This window comes from Durio zibethinus, chromosome 22 (genome assembly GCF_047325235.1).
Source record: "Durio zibethinus cultivar Kanyao isolate XHJ-2024 chromosome 22, ASM4732523v1, whole genome shotgun sequence".
NCBI lineage: Eukaryota > Viridiplantae > Streptophyta > Magnoliopsida > Malvales > Malvaceae > Durio > Durio zibethinus.
This window is the reverse complement of record NC_143183.1, coordinates 22,118,518-22,135,857: the sequence shown is the minus strand read 5'-3', so window position 1 is coordinate 22,135,857 and position 17,340 is coordinate 22,118,518. Positions and strand designations below refer to the sequence as shown.

Sequence of the window (17,340 nt, the reverse complement as noted above, 5' to 3'; positions counted from 1 at the left end):
GGTAAGGAGATAAAGTAAAAAATGAGAGATTAAAATTAAAAAAAAAAACGAAATAAAAGTGTCTGTATTATATATAGGTACCAAAATGATCATATTATTATTTTAACGGTGATTTATGAGAATAAAAATGTTAAAATTCTTGTGTATTATAACTAAATGGAAGGAAAATCAGAAGGAAAAAAAAATATATATTGGGTTTTGAGTTTTACTTTGTCTCTAAGGTCAAGGCATGGGTATGGCTGTTTCTGAAGTTTTTCTTATCTCCTCTCTCTCTCTCTCTCTCTCTCTCTCTCTCAAGCATTTGTTCCTGTCTATTTAAATTTTATTTTAGGGTCAGTTTCATATATATTTTAAAATATAATATGAAAATATAATATAAAAATAAAATAATTTAATATTTTAATAAAAATTATAAATAACTTTAAATAAAAATATATTTTATATTTTTATATCTATATAAATTATAATAAATATTTTTTATATAAAATATAAAATATAATATAAATATATAAATTATTAATATTTTATATTATGTAAATTCGCCAATCGTCAATTTTACATATTTGAAAGGAAAGGCAAGTTGTAGCCTTTCTTTTTGTTTACGATCACAGCATGATTAAGGGCACGTAGGATTTTCTAGGTTGGATAAACACAAAACAGCAATAAAGTCTTTATTCTTCTTCTTCTTCTTCTTCTTTCTTTAAATTTAATTGAAGTATAATATTTAACTAAAAAATGGAACCAGAAAAAGGGCAAGTCCAAAAGCTTTGGGATGCCATCCTTATCTTAAACCCACATGCTTTTGGACATAATTAGAAGTGAATTCGCAAAAACATGTCAACGGAAAATCCCCCCGTGCCTAATTTTTCTGTGAAGGTTTGTTTACAGCTGCTTACACTAATGTTTAATTTTCACTTATCAATAAGAGTGTAAACGAATAAAATTTTTAATGAATTATTTATAAATATGTTTAGTTTTTGTTTGTTTATATTTGTTTATTAAATTTAATAAATGATTTTGAATAATATTTTTATATTTATTTATTAAATAAATTGAATACAGATAAAGATCTTATTGATTCATTTATATTCATGAACAAATTCGTTTAAAATTTATTTAAAACTTGTTTAATTATTATTTGTTTGTTATTCATTTATAATAATACTAATAAAATTATATTTTTATCATTTATCTTAATCCTATTTTAAGATTCATTTGTATTTATTTTTTATTCATTTAGAGTTTATTTGTTTAAATTTTTTTTATTATGATTCATTTATATATATTCGTGAATATATTCATTTAATATTCACGAACAAACTCGTTTAACTTAATTGAATTGAACATGAACTAAATACGAATAACTTACTATTTAAGCGAATCAAACATAAGTGAATTAAGTAATTTTTTTAACAAACACAAACCAAATATAAACACTTCTAAAATAAATGAATAAACCACAAACGTTCATACATGTTCAATTCGTTTAGAGCCCTACTGACTAGATAATATGCTTTGTATGCTTTAATTGCTATTTAATATTAACATTGCTTTATCAGCATAGTTAATGGATCACTTTCATGTCCAGGGAAACAGTGTTCAAATTATAATATATATATATATATATATATATATATATATATTCTTAAGCTTCGGGATTCATTTGCTGTCAAGATACATTGAAAAACTTTTCTTTTCATCTTTCTCGCTTTATTCTTTATAGCTCAAGATGCAATACTCCAACTAGGCATGGGGTACCTGGTAGTTCATACAACCACAAGAGAAAAAAAAAAAGGCACAAAGAAGAAAGAAGGGGGTAAAGAACAAAACTCCATTTGTGATAGGCAAAAAGCAGAAAAGATAACTCCAGAACTTCCACTGCTAACTTTGGTTTAAAAGATGACAGATACAACATTTGGTTAATGGTAACTTTGATCAAAATCATTCACTTGCTAAATGCAGCAGATTCTCTCTGTATATAATACTGTATAGATGACTACATCTGTTTCATAATCCATGACAAGAAGGATAAAAGTATCAAACCAGTCAATGATTCCCAACTTATCCTCTCTAAACAATAAATCCTGAGTAATTACAAGGAGAAGCAGATATATATATCAGATTGTCAAGAGTACATAGGTTACATAAATTTCAACAACCAGAGCAGAACTGACTTTATTATAAGGAGAGGGGAAACGAAAAACTTTGGAGGGGTAACCTAAAGCAGGTGAATATGTTACAATTATCTTCTTAGCATCTTGAGAAGATTTAATCTAACTCAGATAATACATGCAGAATACATGTTGTGGCGGGAGACAGCTCAATCTAACAGCATGTTCAATACCACAACAGTTTTTTGTAGTGGAATGGATCTACAACATTATACAAGTACCCTCATCCAGTTCTGCTTGTTGAGTAACACTACAGTTAATAAAATGCAATACAATAACCATCATTATGATTTTTCACTACTACACTGAGGACAAGGATTCGATCGTTTGGCTCATAATGATACAGTTATTTGAACTGGAACATACCAGGAAATAGCAAGTGCTAAAAGCATTTCAACTTGAGTGTAGACCAGAATTCTTCAATCTGTTTAGTACCATTAGTTGAATCTGGCGGCTCTAGGTCATGTATAAGCCATGCAACTTGAATAAGCACAGGTTTTGGCATATGACAGAAAAAGAACTCAGCTTAAATTTGACAAAGGTCGGAAATATTGGGGATCTTAAGGGCAGATAACCTAGTCAACACTCTTTGAGCCTCTCCGAGGTACAGGTAGTTCAAGGATAATTAAGAAATAACATCTTTCTGACTCTCTGATATATTGGACCTCACCATTCATGAGCTTTAAGATTTTTCGGCACATGCTCAACCCTAAGCCCTCTTGTGTCATCCATCGACTGCTATGGAACATGTCCTGAACCAATTCAGGAGGAAGACCTTCGCCAGGGCATACCATCCTTCACAAATAAACCATTGTTTTTGAGATTAGCACCATAAGTAAAATGGATTCATATCAATGATCCAAGAAAAAGAACAAATACTGCTCTTTCCATCACATATTTGTACTTAGTAAAGAAACTACAAATAAAAGCTGCAACTAAGATTTTATGAAGAACATTGTCACTTGACTTCTACAGGTTTGAACTTCATATGAATTTACACGTATTGGCAGAATCAAGTTTTCCAGAATATATTATGTCTTTAGCTTTAATGTCATGATTGTAAAATTTTGACTCCAATAAATAATACTGTAGTTTCTCCTTTTCATTATATTAGAATCACAGTTGACATTTATCTTGCGCAATGCATAAAAGAGTGAAAGCAAAATACCTGAATTCTGTACGAACAATATCAAGTCCGTCAGAAATTCGCTTCAAAGTTGGACGAACATGAATCTCTACCCAACCTTCGTCAGATGGTGCATAACGCACCATATTCAACAAAAAATCAGCCAATACCTGTTGAATTCTTGCCTGATCACCATTAACAGCCAGAGTTTTGATCTCCTCTGGAATATCCCGAATCAACTGCAGATTTCTTTCCCTCAGCAGTAGCATTACTTGGCTAACAACAGCATTTATGACACTCCCAAGATAAAATTCAGCCTTTTCAAGCTCCATAGAACTAATTCCAACAAAAGCAAGGGAAGAATTAGATCATGTCTTCCTAATTAGTAAAATTATGCCGGAGGTATTTCGTTAAAAATATTATTACATGCCTGATATTGAATAAAGTAGAAATCACAAAAGAGGCAAGTCAAAATAGAAATAAGTTTTTGATCCAAAGATTCAGCAATGAAACCTTGTGGTTTGCCTTCAGTTTCTTAAAGCCATATTCACAAGAGAAAATACAGATACAAACTTAAAAAGAGATTCATGGTTGATGCCTCACAGTCAAGTGACATAAACAAATGTTTTTTCAAATTAACTTTCGCAACTTTGCTATAGTTGACTTTCAACCAATTTTGCTATAAACATTTCCAAAATGAGATGTTATGACAACAACCTTAAAGATAAGGCACCTCCATGTATAGTGACGGAGAAAAAGAAGCACGCATCTTACAACTATGATGAATACGGTATTAGAGGATAACTTTCTCATACATTTAAGGTTATCATTCATCCGTAAAAAGAATATTTCAGACTCATACATTTAAGGGTATCATTCATCCATAAAACGAATGTTTTAAACATAGTTAGGGTCAAGGTAATTATGATGCCAGTATTTTTATTTCACTCACAACACTCTGAGTTAGATCCCAATGCAATTGCATAAGAAATCTAACAGATGTAATTGCCATAGATGAAATAGTGTTCAACAGTCCAGCTCAGATGTATGTTCCTTCAAAGTCCTAGAAATCAAACAATTGAGACGAATATAATTCCTGATGAACATGCATGTAATCCAGAGAATTTAGTAGTTGTTTTAGAAATAATTTGGTTAGGAGACCTACCCATCCTCAATGCTCTCCAGATCAACGTCACTTAAAATCTTGAACATTTGCTTCTCACAAGCAGCACTAGTCTCAAGAAACTGCTTTTGATCATCAGTCAGCTCTGTAGCCTCCAAAAGTGAGTTAGTAAAGCGGATGCCACTCAAAGGACTCTTTATTTCCTGGCAAATGTAGGTCAACTCTTTCATCCTAGAAAAGCACTTCTTTTCCTGCTGCCTCTGGACTCTCAGTGCTTGCTGCAACTCCGGACTTGCAATCTGCAGGAAGCAAAAGGCTCCTACAACCTGGCCTTCTATATTGACCCTTTTATTTGCTGTCAAGAGCGCCTGCACAAATTTCCCATCGCGGTCAAAGAAGGAAAAAGGGAACTTATCTGCCTCCTGCCCTCCAATGGCACTGTGTAAAACAATCATGAATTTTGTCAAAGCATCTGGACCCTTGAGGCGACAGCAACTGCCAAAAACCTCACCAACCAACATTTTTCCTATGATTTCCCCTCTAGGCCACCCAGTGAGCTTTTCCATAGCAGTGTTCCACTCCAAGCAACATGCGTTTTCATCTGAAGCAAAAATGGGTGGGATCAAAGGATTGGGACTATGAACAATGGCCTTGTAATCACCTTGTATGTGGATGAATTTGTCCATCACCACCTTTTGACCTGTAACATCCTGGCCGACAAAGCAAACTCCAACTATATTACTGGTATAATCCCTACTAGAGCAAGCATTGACCACCACATATATAGCCTTTTTATGATCTTCTAAGCCAAAAGTCCTCAATTTTATCTCTACATTTTTATCTTCTTCACCTGCATCAATTGAGGCAACATAAACACATTTTCAAAGCAAACAATAAGCTGTTTGGAAAATATCAATCATCACTTTGAAGAATGGTGTAGGAAGAGGGAGTTTCTATTCCCATGTAATGATACACATGGAAGTGACACCATTACTATGAACTCAATTCAATGCTTAAATTTTGTACAATTTCATGTGACTTTCAAAGTGCACGATGGTACTACCAAAACCGCCAAAATAGAACTCTTTTTAAATTGATCCTTCCTTTTATTCACTTGGTTTCATTTTGGTTGGTATATTTGCATGTTTATACAAAATAAACTGAAAAAGATAGCAGATTTTTTTGAGGTGCTAGGGAAAACGTCGATACAGGTAAGAGAATTACCTTGCAAAGCACGGCTAAGAAGCCTGTCAACAGTTTCTTGATATTCCTTGTAAACAAGATCATGAACCAAGGACTTCCCCATGGCTTCCTCAACTGAAAGTCCTGTCAATTCTGCAACCTTTGCATTCCACCCATTAATACAACCTTCAACATCCACTGCAAATATGGGAGCAGTTGCAGTCTCTATTAACCTCACCATTTCCCTTGCAACTGAGCTGAGCTCATCCACTCCTTGTAGCTCTAGTTCCCCAAGCTGAGCATGTACAACAGCTTTAGAATTACTTGCTTCAGCATCCCTATATGAGTCACGCAGAATAAGTTGCAGTGAGTGAATTGCATCCATTTCAGCATTCTCCCATGGCAAACTTCGACTCTTGACCACTTCCAGAAATGCCTTGAATGAAGATCGTGGGTGCATTCTCTGTCCATCATCCTTGTCAGCAGGATGATGCTTTGCACCACCCCATTTGATCTCTTTTGCTGTGTGGGACCGGAACCAGAATAGAAAATCCTTTTTAGTGATATAAGCAACAGCCATCCCACAAACTGCATCCCCAAGTGAGGCTGCCGCAGGGTAACCAGCATCAGACAAACTGTCTGTGCTTAAACCAGTTGAGTCTCCATGGAATGCCAACAACCACTCGACAATATCTTTTATCTGGGCCTCAGTCGGGGTCACACCTAATGGGTAATATTTACCTCGATAATAAAGAGCAGCTCCATCACATTTCACAAGATCCATAATGCTGGGACTTTGAGTAACAATCCCAGTTGGAGAGTCCCGAAGAAGCATATCACACAAAAGAGTTTGAGTCCTTAAAACACGTTTCTCCGACAACTGTGATGCCAATTGCAATTCCATATTCAATTGAAGTGCAAACGCTTGCATTAAGAATTCACAAGCATATCGAAGAGGAAAAGGAATGCAACGAGCAGAAGTATGATGACAAACAACTAGACCCCAAAGCCTCATTGTATTTCTTCCCCCAACAGCTTCCTCATCATTTCCATTGATAATAACTGCCATTGCCAAAGAAGCAATTGACCCCATATTGGCCATATACTGAGCATGGCAATCATGAGGAGCACGAAGAGTGGAACCAACCAAACACAGAGGTTGCATCAACCCATCATCCTGAATCACACGCACTGGCGTGGCATGGCAGTCCACTATCATCCTAACTCTATTCTGCTTAAACAAAAACCTTGATGCCTGCGGAATATCTGTAGCAGGATAATGCAAACCAATGTAGGGCTCCAAGTCACGCCTTTTACTCTCAGCCACAACCTCCCCGTGCTCATCCTCATGAAATTTATAAACCATTACCCTATCGTATCCAGTAAGCTCTCTCACACTCTCCACAACAGTGTCACACAAAAGCTTAATATCGCCTCCAGGGAGGGATTGTAACTGAGAAATGGCACGTACAGCTAATTTTTGTGATTGGACAGCCCCTGCAATAGACAGGGCAGGGTCCTCCGTTCTAGCAGGTTCTAAATCAATCACAATTCCAACATCAATCCTATGTAAAATAGCGTAAAAGGGTTTCCCAGAATTCTTTGAGTGAATCCAAATCGGATTCAACAACGTGATTTCGCGAGCCGCAAAGGCTTTTTCTAACAGAACTGCGCTTGAAGGAGTGAAAAGGGTACGAACATCAGTCCCAGTTGTGAGAATTTCGGTTTTCTCTAAATTGGGAACAGATTGAGGGGTTATTCCAAGCATGTCACTCGCGTTTTCGCTGTACGCGATGATACGAAAACTGCGTTCATCAACTGCAATCATGCAACCGAACGGCTGGATATGGCCGCCTCTTTGGATTTTAGACAAATAAGCGGTGATTTGTTGTTCGGGAACCGATTGGGTTGTGGTTCTAACGGATTGGGAGTAATCAAACGACTTACCTGATTCACCAGATTGTTCGAAAACAGCATGGAGACGAGCATCAACTGTGTACTGAGCAATGGCTTTGCTGATTGAGTCAGGCTGGTGGTGGCCTTGGGGTGCCCTCATGTTACTGGTCCCTGAAGACTGAGCTTGTTGTTGTTGTTGTTGTTGTTGTTGCCGCTGCTGCTGATGGGAGTGAACTGCTCTGCTGCCTGAAGCCATAACTGTGTTCTTTTACTGTTCTTACAGTTTACTGATGATTTTGGAGGAAATTCTGTTTATAAAGTGTTGGGTTAAGGGATAGGTTTTGGGGGAAAGGTTAGCGTTGACAGACCCACGTGGGCTTGAAGATGCTGGTTTGTGTGTGTTTTTGCAATTTGCAGAGGGATTGGGAGAATTTTTTAGATTTTTTTTTCCTTTGGGAGAGTTGGATCAAAAAGGAGATCACAATTCACAAAGCTTCTTTTTTTTTTCTTTTTTCTGTTCTGGAGTTGTGAGACAGCGTGAGTGTTATTGTTTTTCGGTTTTTTTTTTTTTGGATAAGTGGGTTGGCTTTGGTTTTGTGATCTAATGCTAGGATCATGGTCTTTGTTGCTTTCTTTCGGTTGATACCTTTGGGAAGTGGGGGCAGAAAATGGGAAGAAAAGATGGTAAAGAAAGTTGTCCTTTACATGAGGGTATATACTTTTTTTTATTTGGGTTTTCGTGCTGGAAATTATTTGTGACAATGGAGAGAGTTACGGAGGATGGAAATAAAAAGCAAAGCATGTGATTGGTGAACATGCGTCGTTAATGTAGGTCCCTTGTCAGTCTAGCTTTTTGCACTCCCTTTCTTCTGTTTCTTCTTTTTATCACGTTAATAAACAAATAAATAAATAACTAATTTTGTATTTAATTTCTTTCATCACTTTCTGTTAAGCATTGCCGCATCACAGCAATACTCTTTTTTTTTTTGCCTTTTAGTTTTGATTAATCCAATTGAATGTCCTTGTCCTGCTAACTGCTCCCATAGTCTTTTTTTTATTTTTTCTTATAGAAACTGCGGCTGCGGCTTTGCTTCTTGTCATTTCCTTCTTTGTTCTTCAAGTCAGTTAAAAATCTCTTGTTCAGTTCCTGTGAGTATGACATTTCAGCATTTAAGGCAAGAATCCAAAACAAAAAGACCTCTCATTTGCCAATGGCCTTGAAGCTCAGATCCACAGCAAACCGCAGCCTTCCAGATGTGAATTTACTTTTGTTCCTTTCTAGTTAAGAGGAAAAGAATTTAGTCATTTACTCCATTAGCTCAGTTGCAAATGTAATTAAGGCATTTAACTATTTGTCGAATTCAGATGGAATCTCCCATCCGCAGCGTCTAGGTGGGAGTGGTCTTCCACCGGGCTGTAATTTACACTCCTACCAATAGGTCCAACGCCCGTTTAAGAAATGTTTTTCACCGCACTGCAAACAAGTACATTATTTTGTGTTAAGATTTCATTTGAATAAATGATAAAATTAAAAATAATTATTATTATTATTATAATTAAATTGAAAAAATTTAATGAATATTTAAATTTAATTGATGATATAATAAATTTAATCACATTATATCAAAAATATAATAAAATCCAAATAAATACTAAATCTCATTTGAAATACACCGGACCCTCAGTAACGGTGCAATTATTATAAAAATTTGTGCCAACAATAATTCTGACATCCAAATATTGTTACGGTGGATTAACTGGAGTTGTTCACTGGAGTTGACAGTTTCAGTTACTTCAAACACAGTTTTTTATTTTTATTTTTTATTTTTCTCTTTAAGATAACGACTTTTAATTTTTCTTTAAATATTTATTACTATAATTTTTTGACCTTTTTCTCAGATTTTGAGTTTTTTATTTAAAAATTATAAAATAATTTTATTACTTTAATATAAAAAATAAAGTCTATTATTATCTAATAAATTAATTAAAAAATCATTTAAAATTTTTTATTAATAAAACCATTATTTGATTTGAAAATAATTTTAAATTTTTTAATATAATTTTTAGTGAAAATATTTAATATTTTTAATGATTATTTTTTATTTTATTATAATTCATCTAATCGTTATCATTATTTTTGTATTCAAACACATATCACACCATAAATTTTAATCTCCGCAATAATTAATCTAATTTTTATCATTATTTTCAATCTCACAATTCATCCAAATTAATCTCACCATTCGTCCAAATGAACCCTTAAAGTCGTCATCATCCATTTGTCCTTGTAGAACTAGAAATTCTTAATCCTTTGCCAAAGTGCCAACAGATCTTTCAAATGATTCCAGAGGACCGCACAAAACCACCACATCAATAGGAGGAACAGGATATTCTGGTCATTGTATATATAAGAGACACTCCATTTTTGTTCGACATCAGATAGATTGTGGACCTGGCTGATCCAACTTTAGAAAAAGCTTATTTCAACTGCCTATAATAATAATTCGGAATGGAGGATTCCTAATTTCTCATGCAAATGTAATGTACTCTTTTGCACATACAGCCTGACATCTCTTATTTCTCCATGAAACAGTTAAAACTAGGAACTAATCACGCAACATTACTTTTGTTTAATAAATGATTTGAGACTTTTTTTTTCTCTCCTTATTAACTTTGAGTACACCTTACAAATGATGATGATCCACCATTTAGCATTACAAACACTAATCTAAGAACCAAATAACCATACCCTGTCAAAATGCAGGCACGAGGACTCCGAAAATGAGAATGCTCGAGGAGGGTAGGTAGCTATTGCACCTGCTGTGAATGAATCTCTCACTTGGTGTAAAGAACATCCTCCCATGGGTGACGGTACAGTGGCTGCTTCAATCTCTTCTGGTCGAAAGTGTGCCTGAGATATAAAACAATTAAACGTCAGGAACCAAGTAGATAAAGTTCCAGGGAAAGCAGCAAAACATTCCACTCAACATCTTTCTCTCTCATTTCATTATTCCTGTATCAGTCAATGAACCTTCACCACCTCAGCAATGTATATAACTACAATACTACTATAACAAATGAAACGAATATGCTTTTTTATCCATGAACATACCACCACCCCCTGCAACATGGGACCCTCTAAGTTCGTTTTATCAGATACCTGTGATTAAAAATGGCTAGAGGGTCCAAACTCCAACAGCGAGTATCATCATCCAATGGTTTGTTGTAAGCAGATAAGCAATTTAAAGCAAAACCCCAAAAGGGTTAGATATGACAATTCCAAATTGTAAGCAAACTTACCCAATCAAACCAATGGATCGTGCTAGCACAAAGAGCCCATTCAGGTAGCCAATCTCAACTATCTCATCAATCTCTTGCTTGGAGAACATTCCACTACCAGCAAGAAGATCCAAGAAAAGAGACCCAATGGCACCATCCACGTTGAGGACAAGGTTGTTAGCCTTTGAGAGAGTATATGTTTCAACTTGAACTGCATATTCCATGTACTTCACAGACGGGAAATGAGTGTGAGCAAACCGTTGGAGGAGCTCTACTCTCTTATCTCTGTTGTCCCCTCTCTTGATCCTTTTCACAGGAAGCAAAGCAAGTATTTGTAACCATTAGACATGTAATAGGATCTATTAAGAAATAATAGAAACCATATCTCATGGTTACTAGCTATTTCATGGTTTAAAAACATCATGACCATTAAAAACCATCTCTACCTGTGGCCAATTCCTGGCACACGAATGCCCTTCTTTTTCATGCCTTCAACAAATTCATAAGGTGTAAGACCCTGTAAAAGCACAGCACAGAGTCAACACCTCAGAATTTAAGTCATCAGACACCAAGCAATCCCAAATCTTTACAAGAACCACCATTGAAACTTACCCTGTCATAAGCATCTTTAAAGTATCGAGCAGCATCATCAATGGCACCACCAAATCGAGGACCAATAGTAAGCAAACCTGAAACAAGGCTGGAAACAAGGTCCTTCCCAGCTCTTGCAGTCACTATAGTGTTGTGAGCACCGGAGACACAGGGACCATGGTCGGCACAGAGCATAATGCATATCTGACCAAATCATACGTGTTAGTGAAAATGCAACACAACTTTGCTTTCTAAAGATGGAGAAAGTTGTAAAATGAAAAGAAAAGGATTCAGCCCAATATAACTTCAGCAAGGACATTATCATATCTTTTATTTCGTTAACTCTGGAAAGAGTAACAATACTGAAAAGTGATGGGAGATGCAGGTTGCTAGGGGCTCATAACTCATAAGAAGTGTAATATAATTTTCAGTAACCTACCTCAATAAAATGAGTACAGTATCGCGGAAGACTACGTTTGAACCACAAAAGAGAGATTACATCACCAACACCATAGCCTTGCTCAACAATGGAAGACATGGGCACACCAGCATAGCACGGCTCCTCACCTGCAAATTGGGTTCAAATAAAAACTGTAACACACCTTATCTCCATGTCATCAAACATCTCATTTGATTGATAACAGTTATTGGTTAAGACAAGATACCCCTGTCATCAGAGATGGTCGAAATAATATGAGTTGGAGCACGAACTTTCCCACTCTTAATTGCAGTGTTAAGATCTTCTGGGATTTGTGGAGGCTTAACTTCCTTCACGGGTGTAATCTTCCCTTCTTCAACCTAAAGACATCAATTAAATGCATGAATAGAGCTAAGTATAAACTGTCCAAACTTTGGCCAAAACAGAAACTCACCAGTTTCTCAAATGTTTCCTTAATCACAGCTTCAAAAGCTTCATATGAAGTGGGAACAACTGCTCCAGCTTCCCTTAGTGCTTGATTCTTCGCCTGTGCAGACTCCATCTCACCACCACTCTTAGCTCCCTGAATTAGTAATAAGGTAAATCAAATGTCTCATTACAAGCAGTAGCACCAAAGCTTGAACACAACGGAAGAAATAATGAATTCCAGGAAAATTAAGGTGATAACTTACAGCATGACCAAACTGTACTTCTGATTTGAAGAGTCGAGCGCAAGTTCCACTGACCCAAGCAACCACTGGCTTGTTCACTTTTCCCTGTTTCAGGGCTTCAACTAAGGAATACTCATCTCTTCCACCAAGTTCTCCAAGGACAACCATCATCTTTACCTGAGGTGGATGAGAAAAACAAATCTTAACTTCTTTTTCTACACATAAGATGCTTCAACATCAATTATGAATTTTAAATTGTTAATCCCAGTAAACATTAAGAAAATGGGAGTTGGGAGGGTAAGTTTTTTATTTTCCTAACCATCAATACTTTGCATGTAGCAACAAATAATAGGCAGGAAATGAGAAGGAATTGATGAAAACAATAATTTACCTGTGGAATATTGTTAAATCGCAAAACATGGTCAGATAAAGTGGAGCCTGGGAAGACATCTCCTCCAATTGCAATGCCTACATAATTTTTCAAAATGTACCCAAAAATTAAAATTCCATTAGAAATCAGTATTAAGCTTGCAGGTATGTGTAGAAGAGTAAAACATTAAGGTAGCTTATACGCCACCTTCATAGATTCCATCTGTAACACGGGCAATAGTGTTGTACATTTCATTCGACATACCACCCTGCAATTATTTTACAAAAGATATAAGCTACAACTAGTGACATGATCACAGATTCACATTCTTGCCAAAACCATGAAATAAATCCAAATTAATGACATTTCCCGCAAACTGTCAGGGTGTAAAGGCTTAAGTAAAAGAGAAAGAGGTATAATTGCGTGGAACAAAAGCACATGCATAAAAAGAAAAACTATCAAGATAACGTACAGATTTGGAGACAAAGCCAACAGATCCCGGTCTGTACAGCTTGCACTGAATAATATTGTCAATTGTTCCAGCAGTGTCACCAATCTTAAAAGCTCCAGCCTGAATTCCTCCAACAGTAGCTGGGCCAATAACAACCTGCAAGTCCATAAGTATTGAAAGCAAATAGGGAGTCAAAGAAGACGACATAGTTAAAACCATTAAAGCAGATTCTTTGCATATGCAAGATCCCAAGGAAACGCATGTATGTATTGGTTGATCATTTTCAGTGCCTAGTTTGATTCCCATCATCTTGCTCACCTTATTGTTGGAACGTGCATATGTAATCAGCTGCTTGGTGTCTGACTCAGGAACACCTTCGGCAATTATAGCAACAACTCGAATGGTTGGCTGTTTCAGAGCAGCCATGGATGAAGCAGCTGCACTGCAAGTAATAAAACACAATATGATTAAGTTAAGCATACAGGAATTTCTGCTCTCATAAACAGCATGAAAGAAACAAAGACTAACCTTCGAAATGATGCAAAGTTAATAAAAACATCAGCAGTTGGATGTGCAGCACATGCTGCCTCAATGCTGCAAAATATATCAATTCTAAGGTTAGAGAACATAAAGACTTAAGCTACGAGCATTGCAAGTTCACCAATCAAACAACAAAGTATGCCGATCAGAGATAATTGTAAAGGATGTATTATCAAACTATACATATTTACTGAATGTCCTTTCTCATAACATAATTACATTATTTATTAGCATCAACTAACTGTTTACAACTTACAAGCGCAATACACAATGATCATATACAAGAAACAATTAACAGAATAGCCAATGTAAAGCCCTGCACTCATGAAAGCTAGACCAAACTAAAGTATCATATACCAGTTATTATCTGATTTGTCAACCGTAAATACAACAACAACAACAACAACACATTAAGCCTTATATCTCATATTCTAAGGTCGGCTGTATGAAAAACCAAATAAGAGAATCAAATTAGGTTGTAGTTTGAATCCTCTTGCGCCACTCATTTGTTAACTGTAAATGAAGTGAATTTTCTGAAAATAGAAAAAAGAAGCGATAACAGATTATCATCCTATAATGGCGGAATTTAAAAGCTTCACAAGCAGGTTATATGCTTGCCACTTGTCCGTTTATCTAAATCATTTAACTTAATAATTCATTGTCTGCTTCCTTATTTATAGTCGAACGTTACACATGGTGATTGGTGATTGTGTAAGCCTTTTTTAAGGAGACTAAAACTTCGGAGGCCGGTATAAGATAATAATGCATAAGGTAACAAGTCATAAAGTTCATTTACCATACAAGACTTTTAAGACACAGATTAATAACTACAGAAAAATAAGATTGATAATTTGGTCTAAAAAGAGAAACAGAAACGGAATAGAAGAGCATCTTACGTAGAATGTACTGGGATTGCGATTTCCTCTTGACCGAAGAAGAGTTTCTGAAATCCCTCGGCACCAGGATTAATGATACCAGCAACAGATGGTGTTTCCCTCCCTAGAAAATTCAAAAAATAATCAAAAAAGAAAAATCAGTAAGGTCACTAATCAAGCACAAAAACAACTTAATTCCAACAAGTCTATTAAAGTTCCTATTGATAACATGAAATCAGCAAGGGATCCTTACCGCAAAGGAAGTCAAAATCGAGCATGCGTTGAATGGGAAGTTGTTTGTAGTTGTAGAATAAAGCTTGTGTAGTTCGAGAAAATAACTGTCCAGTGGCCATGGCTTCGGCTCAAAGCGACCTGCTAAATAAACACGTAACTAACTCGTTTATATTAATTCAAGCCGTTTAGCAATTAGTTAAGCAAAAGATCCAAAACTACACCTAACTCGAACCTAAACCGAACCAGATCTCAACCAAAAGAAAAAAGACGACAGCAAAACGAATCAAATCAAATCACCGCAATGCAGTGAACAAAAAGAAACGCGATATCTCAAGCTTCATATAGCTAATTCCTCAGCCAAAAAAAAAAAAATCAAAGTATCTTAAAATCTCCTTGAAGTCATCGAAATCTGCATTAGAAAAAGTATTCGAAAAGTGACGGAAATCGGAATTGAGAGGAAAAGAAAAGAGAAAGAAACGTGTCTGAGAGGAAAATTTTTGGGAGGAAATGGAATATTTACCTGAAGAGAGGGAATTGGAAGTAAATGAAAGTCCCCCTCTCGCTCGCCTCGTGAAAAATCAGAGGGGAGGGAAAGAGAAAAGATAGAGAAAAGAAATGCTGGAAATGGGGAAGGGTAGATGCGGATTTATGTAGAAAGAGAGGGAAATTGGATTGGAGTGAGTAGCTACAGCGCCCAGTACCTGACCGCAGGGAGCGGAGCGAGTTTGGCACGTGGCGTTTGGTAGTTAAACTCACTCAATAGCATTGATCTTTTATTGTACTTATGGTTTAGTTCAGACAATCTAAAATAAAATATCGTACGATCATATAATATAAAAATAATATAATTTAAATTTTCAATAAAAATTATAAATAAATTTAATAAAATTAAAAATACATATTTTATATTTTTATATTAATATAAATTATAACATATAATTTTATAATAAAATATAAAATAAATATAATATTTTATATTCTATAAATATATCAAATTGTTAAACCTACTCTTAATAAATTTTTATTATGTAAATATCGATTTTCTTTAAAAAAAAAAATTTTTTGTAATATTAGTTTAAATGAAAGAAGATTACAAAAAGATTTTGGTACCAAAAGTTGGGGAAGGAATGGTTGGCGGTTAGGTGGAATCGAGCTATAAAAGTTGGCTTGACTTCAAATTTAGATAAATACTAATAAAATAAATTTTTCGTGGAATGTGAGTTCGCAATCTTTATACCCTAAAACAACCCTTACATAAAACATTATCTACCACCTTGCCATAAAAGTTGATTAGCATAAACTGGTAAGATTATCAGTTTTGGAAATTGTTAAAATAAAGCACACAATGTTGGAAAGTGAATTAAGAGTTTGATTTAGGAAAAATGTTAGAATTAAGATATAATCGAGTCAAGTTAAATTGATATAATAAAAATTTTGAATTTGATTCAAAATTTTTTGTTTAAAATTTAATTCGAACTCAATCTAATTTTAATTTTTAAATTTAAATTTGATTCGAATTAAAAATTAAGTTACTTGAACTTACATAATTATGTTTATTTAATAAAAATAAATTCAATTCTCATATTTAATTTTAAATTAAATTATTTATTTGAACTCGAATTCATGTTTGAATTGATATATATAAAGTTCAAATAATAATTTTTAATTAAAATAATAAAATTATATTAAATTTTAAAATCTCAATTAGGTATTGAGCTATTCGAATAAGATATTAAAATATTCAAACTCGATTCACTCAATAAATAAAATTATTTAAGTTCAAGCTCAACTCAATAATGATTAAATCGAATCTGAATAATTTATAAATATTAATATATTATTTATACTGTTTTACTCAATATTTCATATCTAACCAAAAAAAAAAAAAAAAACTAATAGTTCAAGGTCTGAAATTTAAATTTCAAGGTTAAAAACTCATTTTTAAGGTTTAACATTATCTCAAAATTCAACCTTTTTTTTTTTTTAAATTAAGATGCAATTCTTTTTCGATTTTATACATAAAAAAATTAATGGAAAAAATTAACAATTACTTGTAATAGAATTAGTGATTGTCACATAGGGTGATCCTTAATAAAAATTATAAATGTGTGCGTTAGTTTCATTCATGGTAATCACTAACTTTTTTTTATCAATAATTAAAATATTCTTAAATGATTAAAATAAAAAATATTGCATCCTAATTTGAAATAAAATATAGTTTAAATTTTGAAATAAAATTTTTAATAAGAACACATTTAAAATTGAACATGTAGCCTAACTTTTTTTTTTTTCATTTAGTCTAACTAACTTTCAAAAGTTTTTAAATATATATTATATATTATATAGATATGAAGATTATCATTGTAGGGTAAAGACATGCGTAGGTTTCAAAGTATTGTTGGTAGCAATAATC

The 17,340-nt window shown here is 34.3% G+C and overlaps 2 protein-coding genes across 7 annotated transcripts; both read right to left on the bottom strand.

Annotated features, from left to right (window-relative positions):
- Positions 1-2,092: 2,092 nt before the first annotated feature.
- LOC111306934 (phytochrome B) lies at positions 2,093-8,258 on the bottom strand. Its single transcript, XM_022904970.2, has 4 exons — positions 5,645-8,258; positions 4,463-5,270; positions 3,340-3,633; positions 2,093-2,966 (listed from the first exon to the last, which is right to left on the bottom strand). The coding sequence occupies exons 1-4, from the start codon at positions 7,752-7,754 to the stop codon at positions 2,747-2,749; spliced, it is 3,432 nt and encodes a 1,143-aa protein (XP_022760705.1). The 5' UTR covers positions 7,755-8,258; the 3' UTR covers positions 2,093-2,746.
- A 1,614-nt stretch (positions 8,259-9,872) lies between these two features.
- Positions 9,873-15,727, bottom strand: LOC111306932 (ATP-citrate synthase beta chain protein 2). 6 transcript variants are annotated; one of them, XM_022904968.2, is made up of 17 exons: positions 15,448-15,549; positions 15,149-15,336; positions 14,947-15,065; positions 14,715-14,817; positions 13,807-13,872; positions 13,597-13,720; positions 13,300-13,434; positions 13,035-13,095; positions 12,849-12,925; positions 12,479-12,634; positions 12,241-12,369; positions 12,034-12,166; positions 11,808-11,935; positions 11,390-11,572; positions 11,224-11,294; positions 10,799-11,083; positions 9,873-10,409 (listed from the first exon to the last, which is right to left on the bottom strand). In XM_022904968.2, exons 3-17 carry the CDS (start codon positions 15,044-15,046, stop codon positions 10,334-10,336), a joined length of 1,827 nt encoding a protein of 608 aa, XP_022760703.1. In that variant the 5' UTR covers positions 15,047-15,065; positions 15,149-15,336; positions 15,448-15,549; the 3' UTR covers positions 9,873-10,333. The 6 variants fall into 6 exon arrangements, with proteins under 6 accessions (XP_022760703.1, XP_089607706.1, XP_022760702.1 ...); XM_089751580.1 differs by having other exon boundaries at positions 15,154-15,336; XM_022904967.2 differs by lacking the exon at positions 15,149-15,336 and having other exon boundaries at positions 14,947-15,068; positions 15,448-15,727.
- Between the last annotated feature and the right edge of the window lie 1,613 nt (positions 15,728-17,340).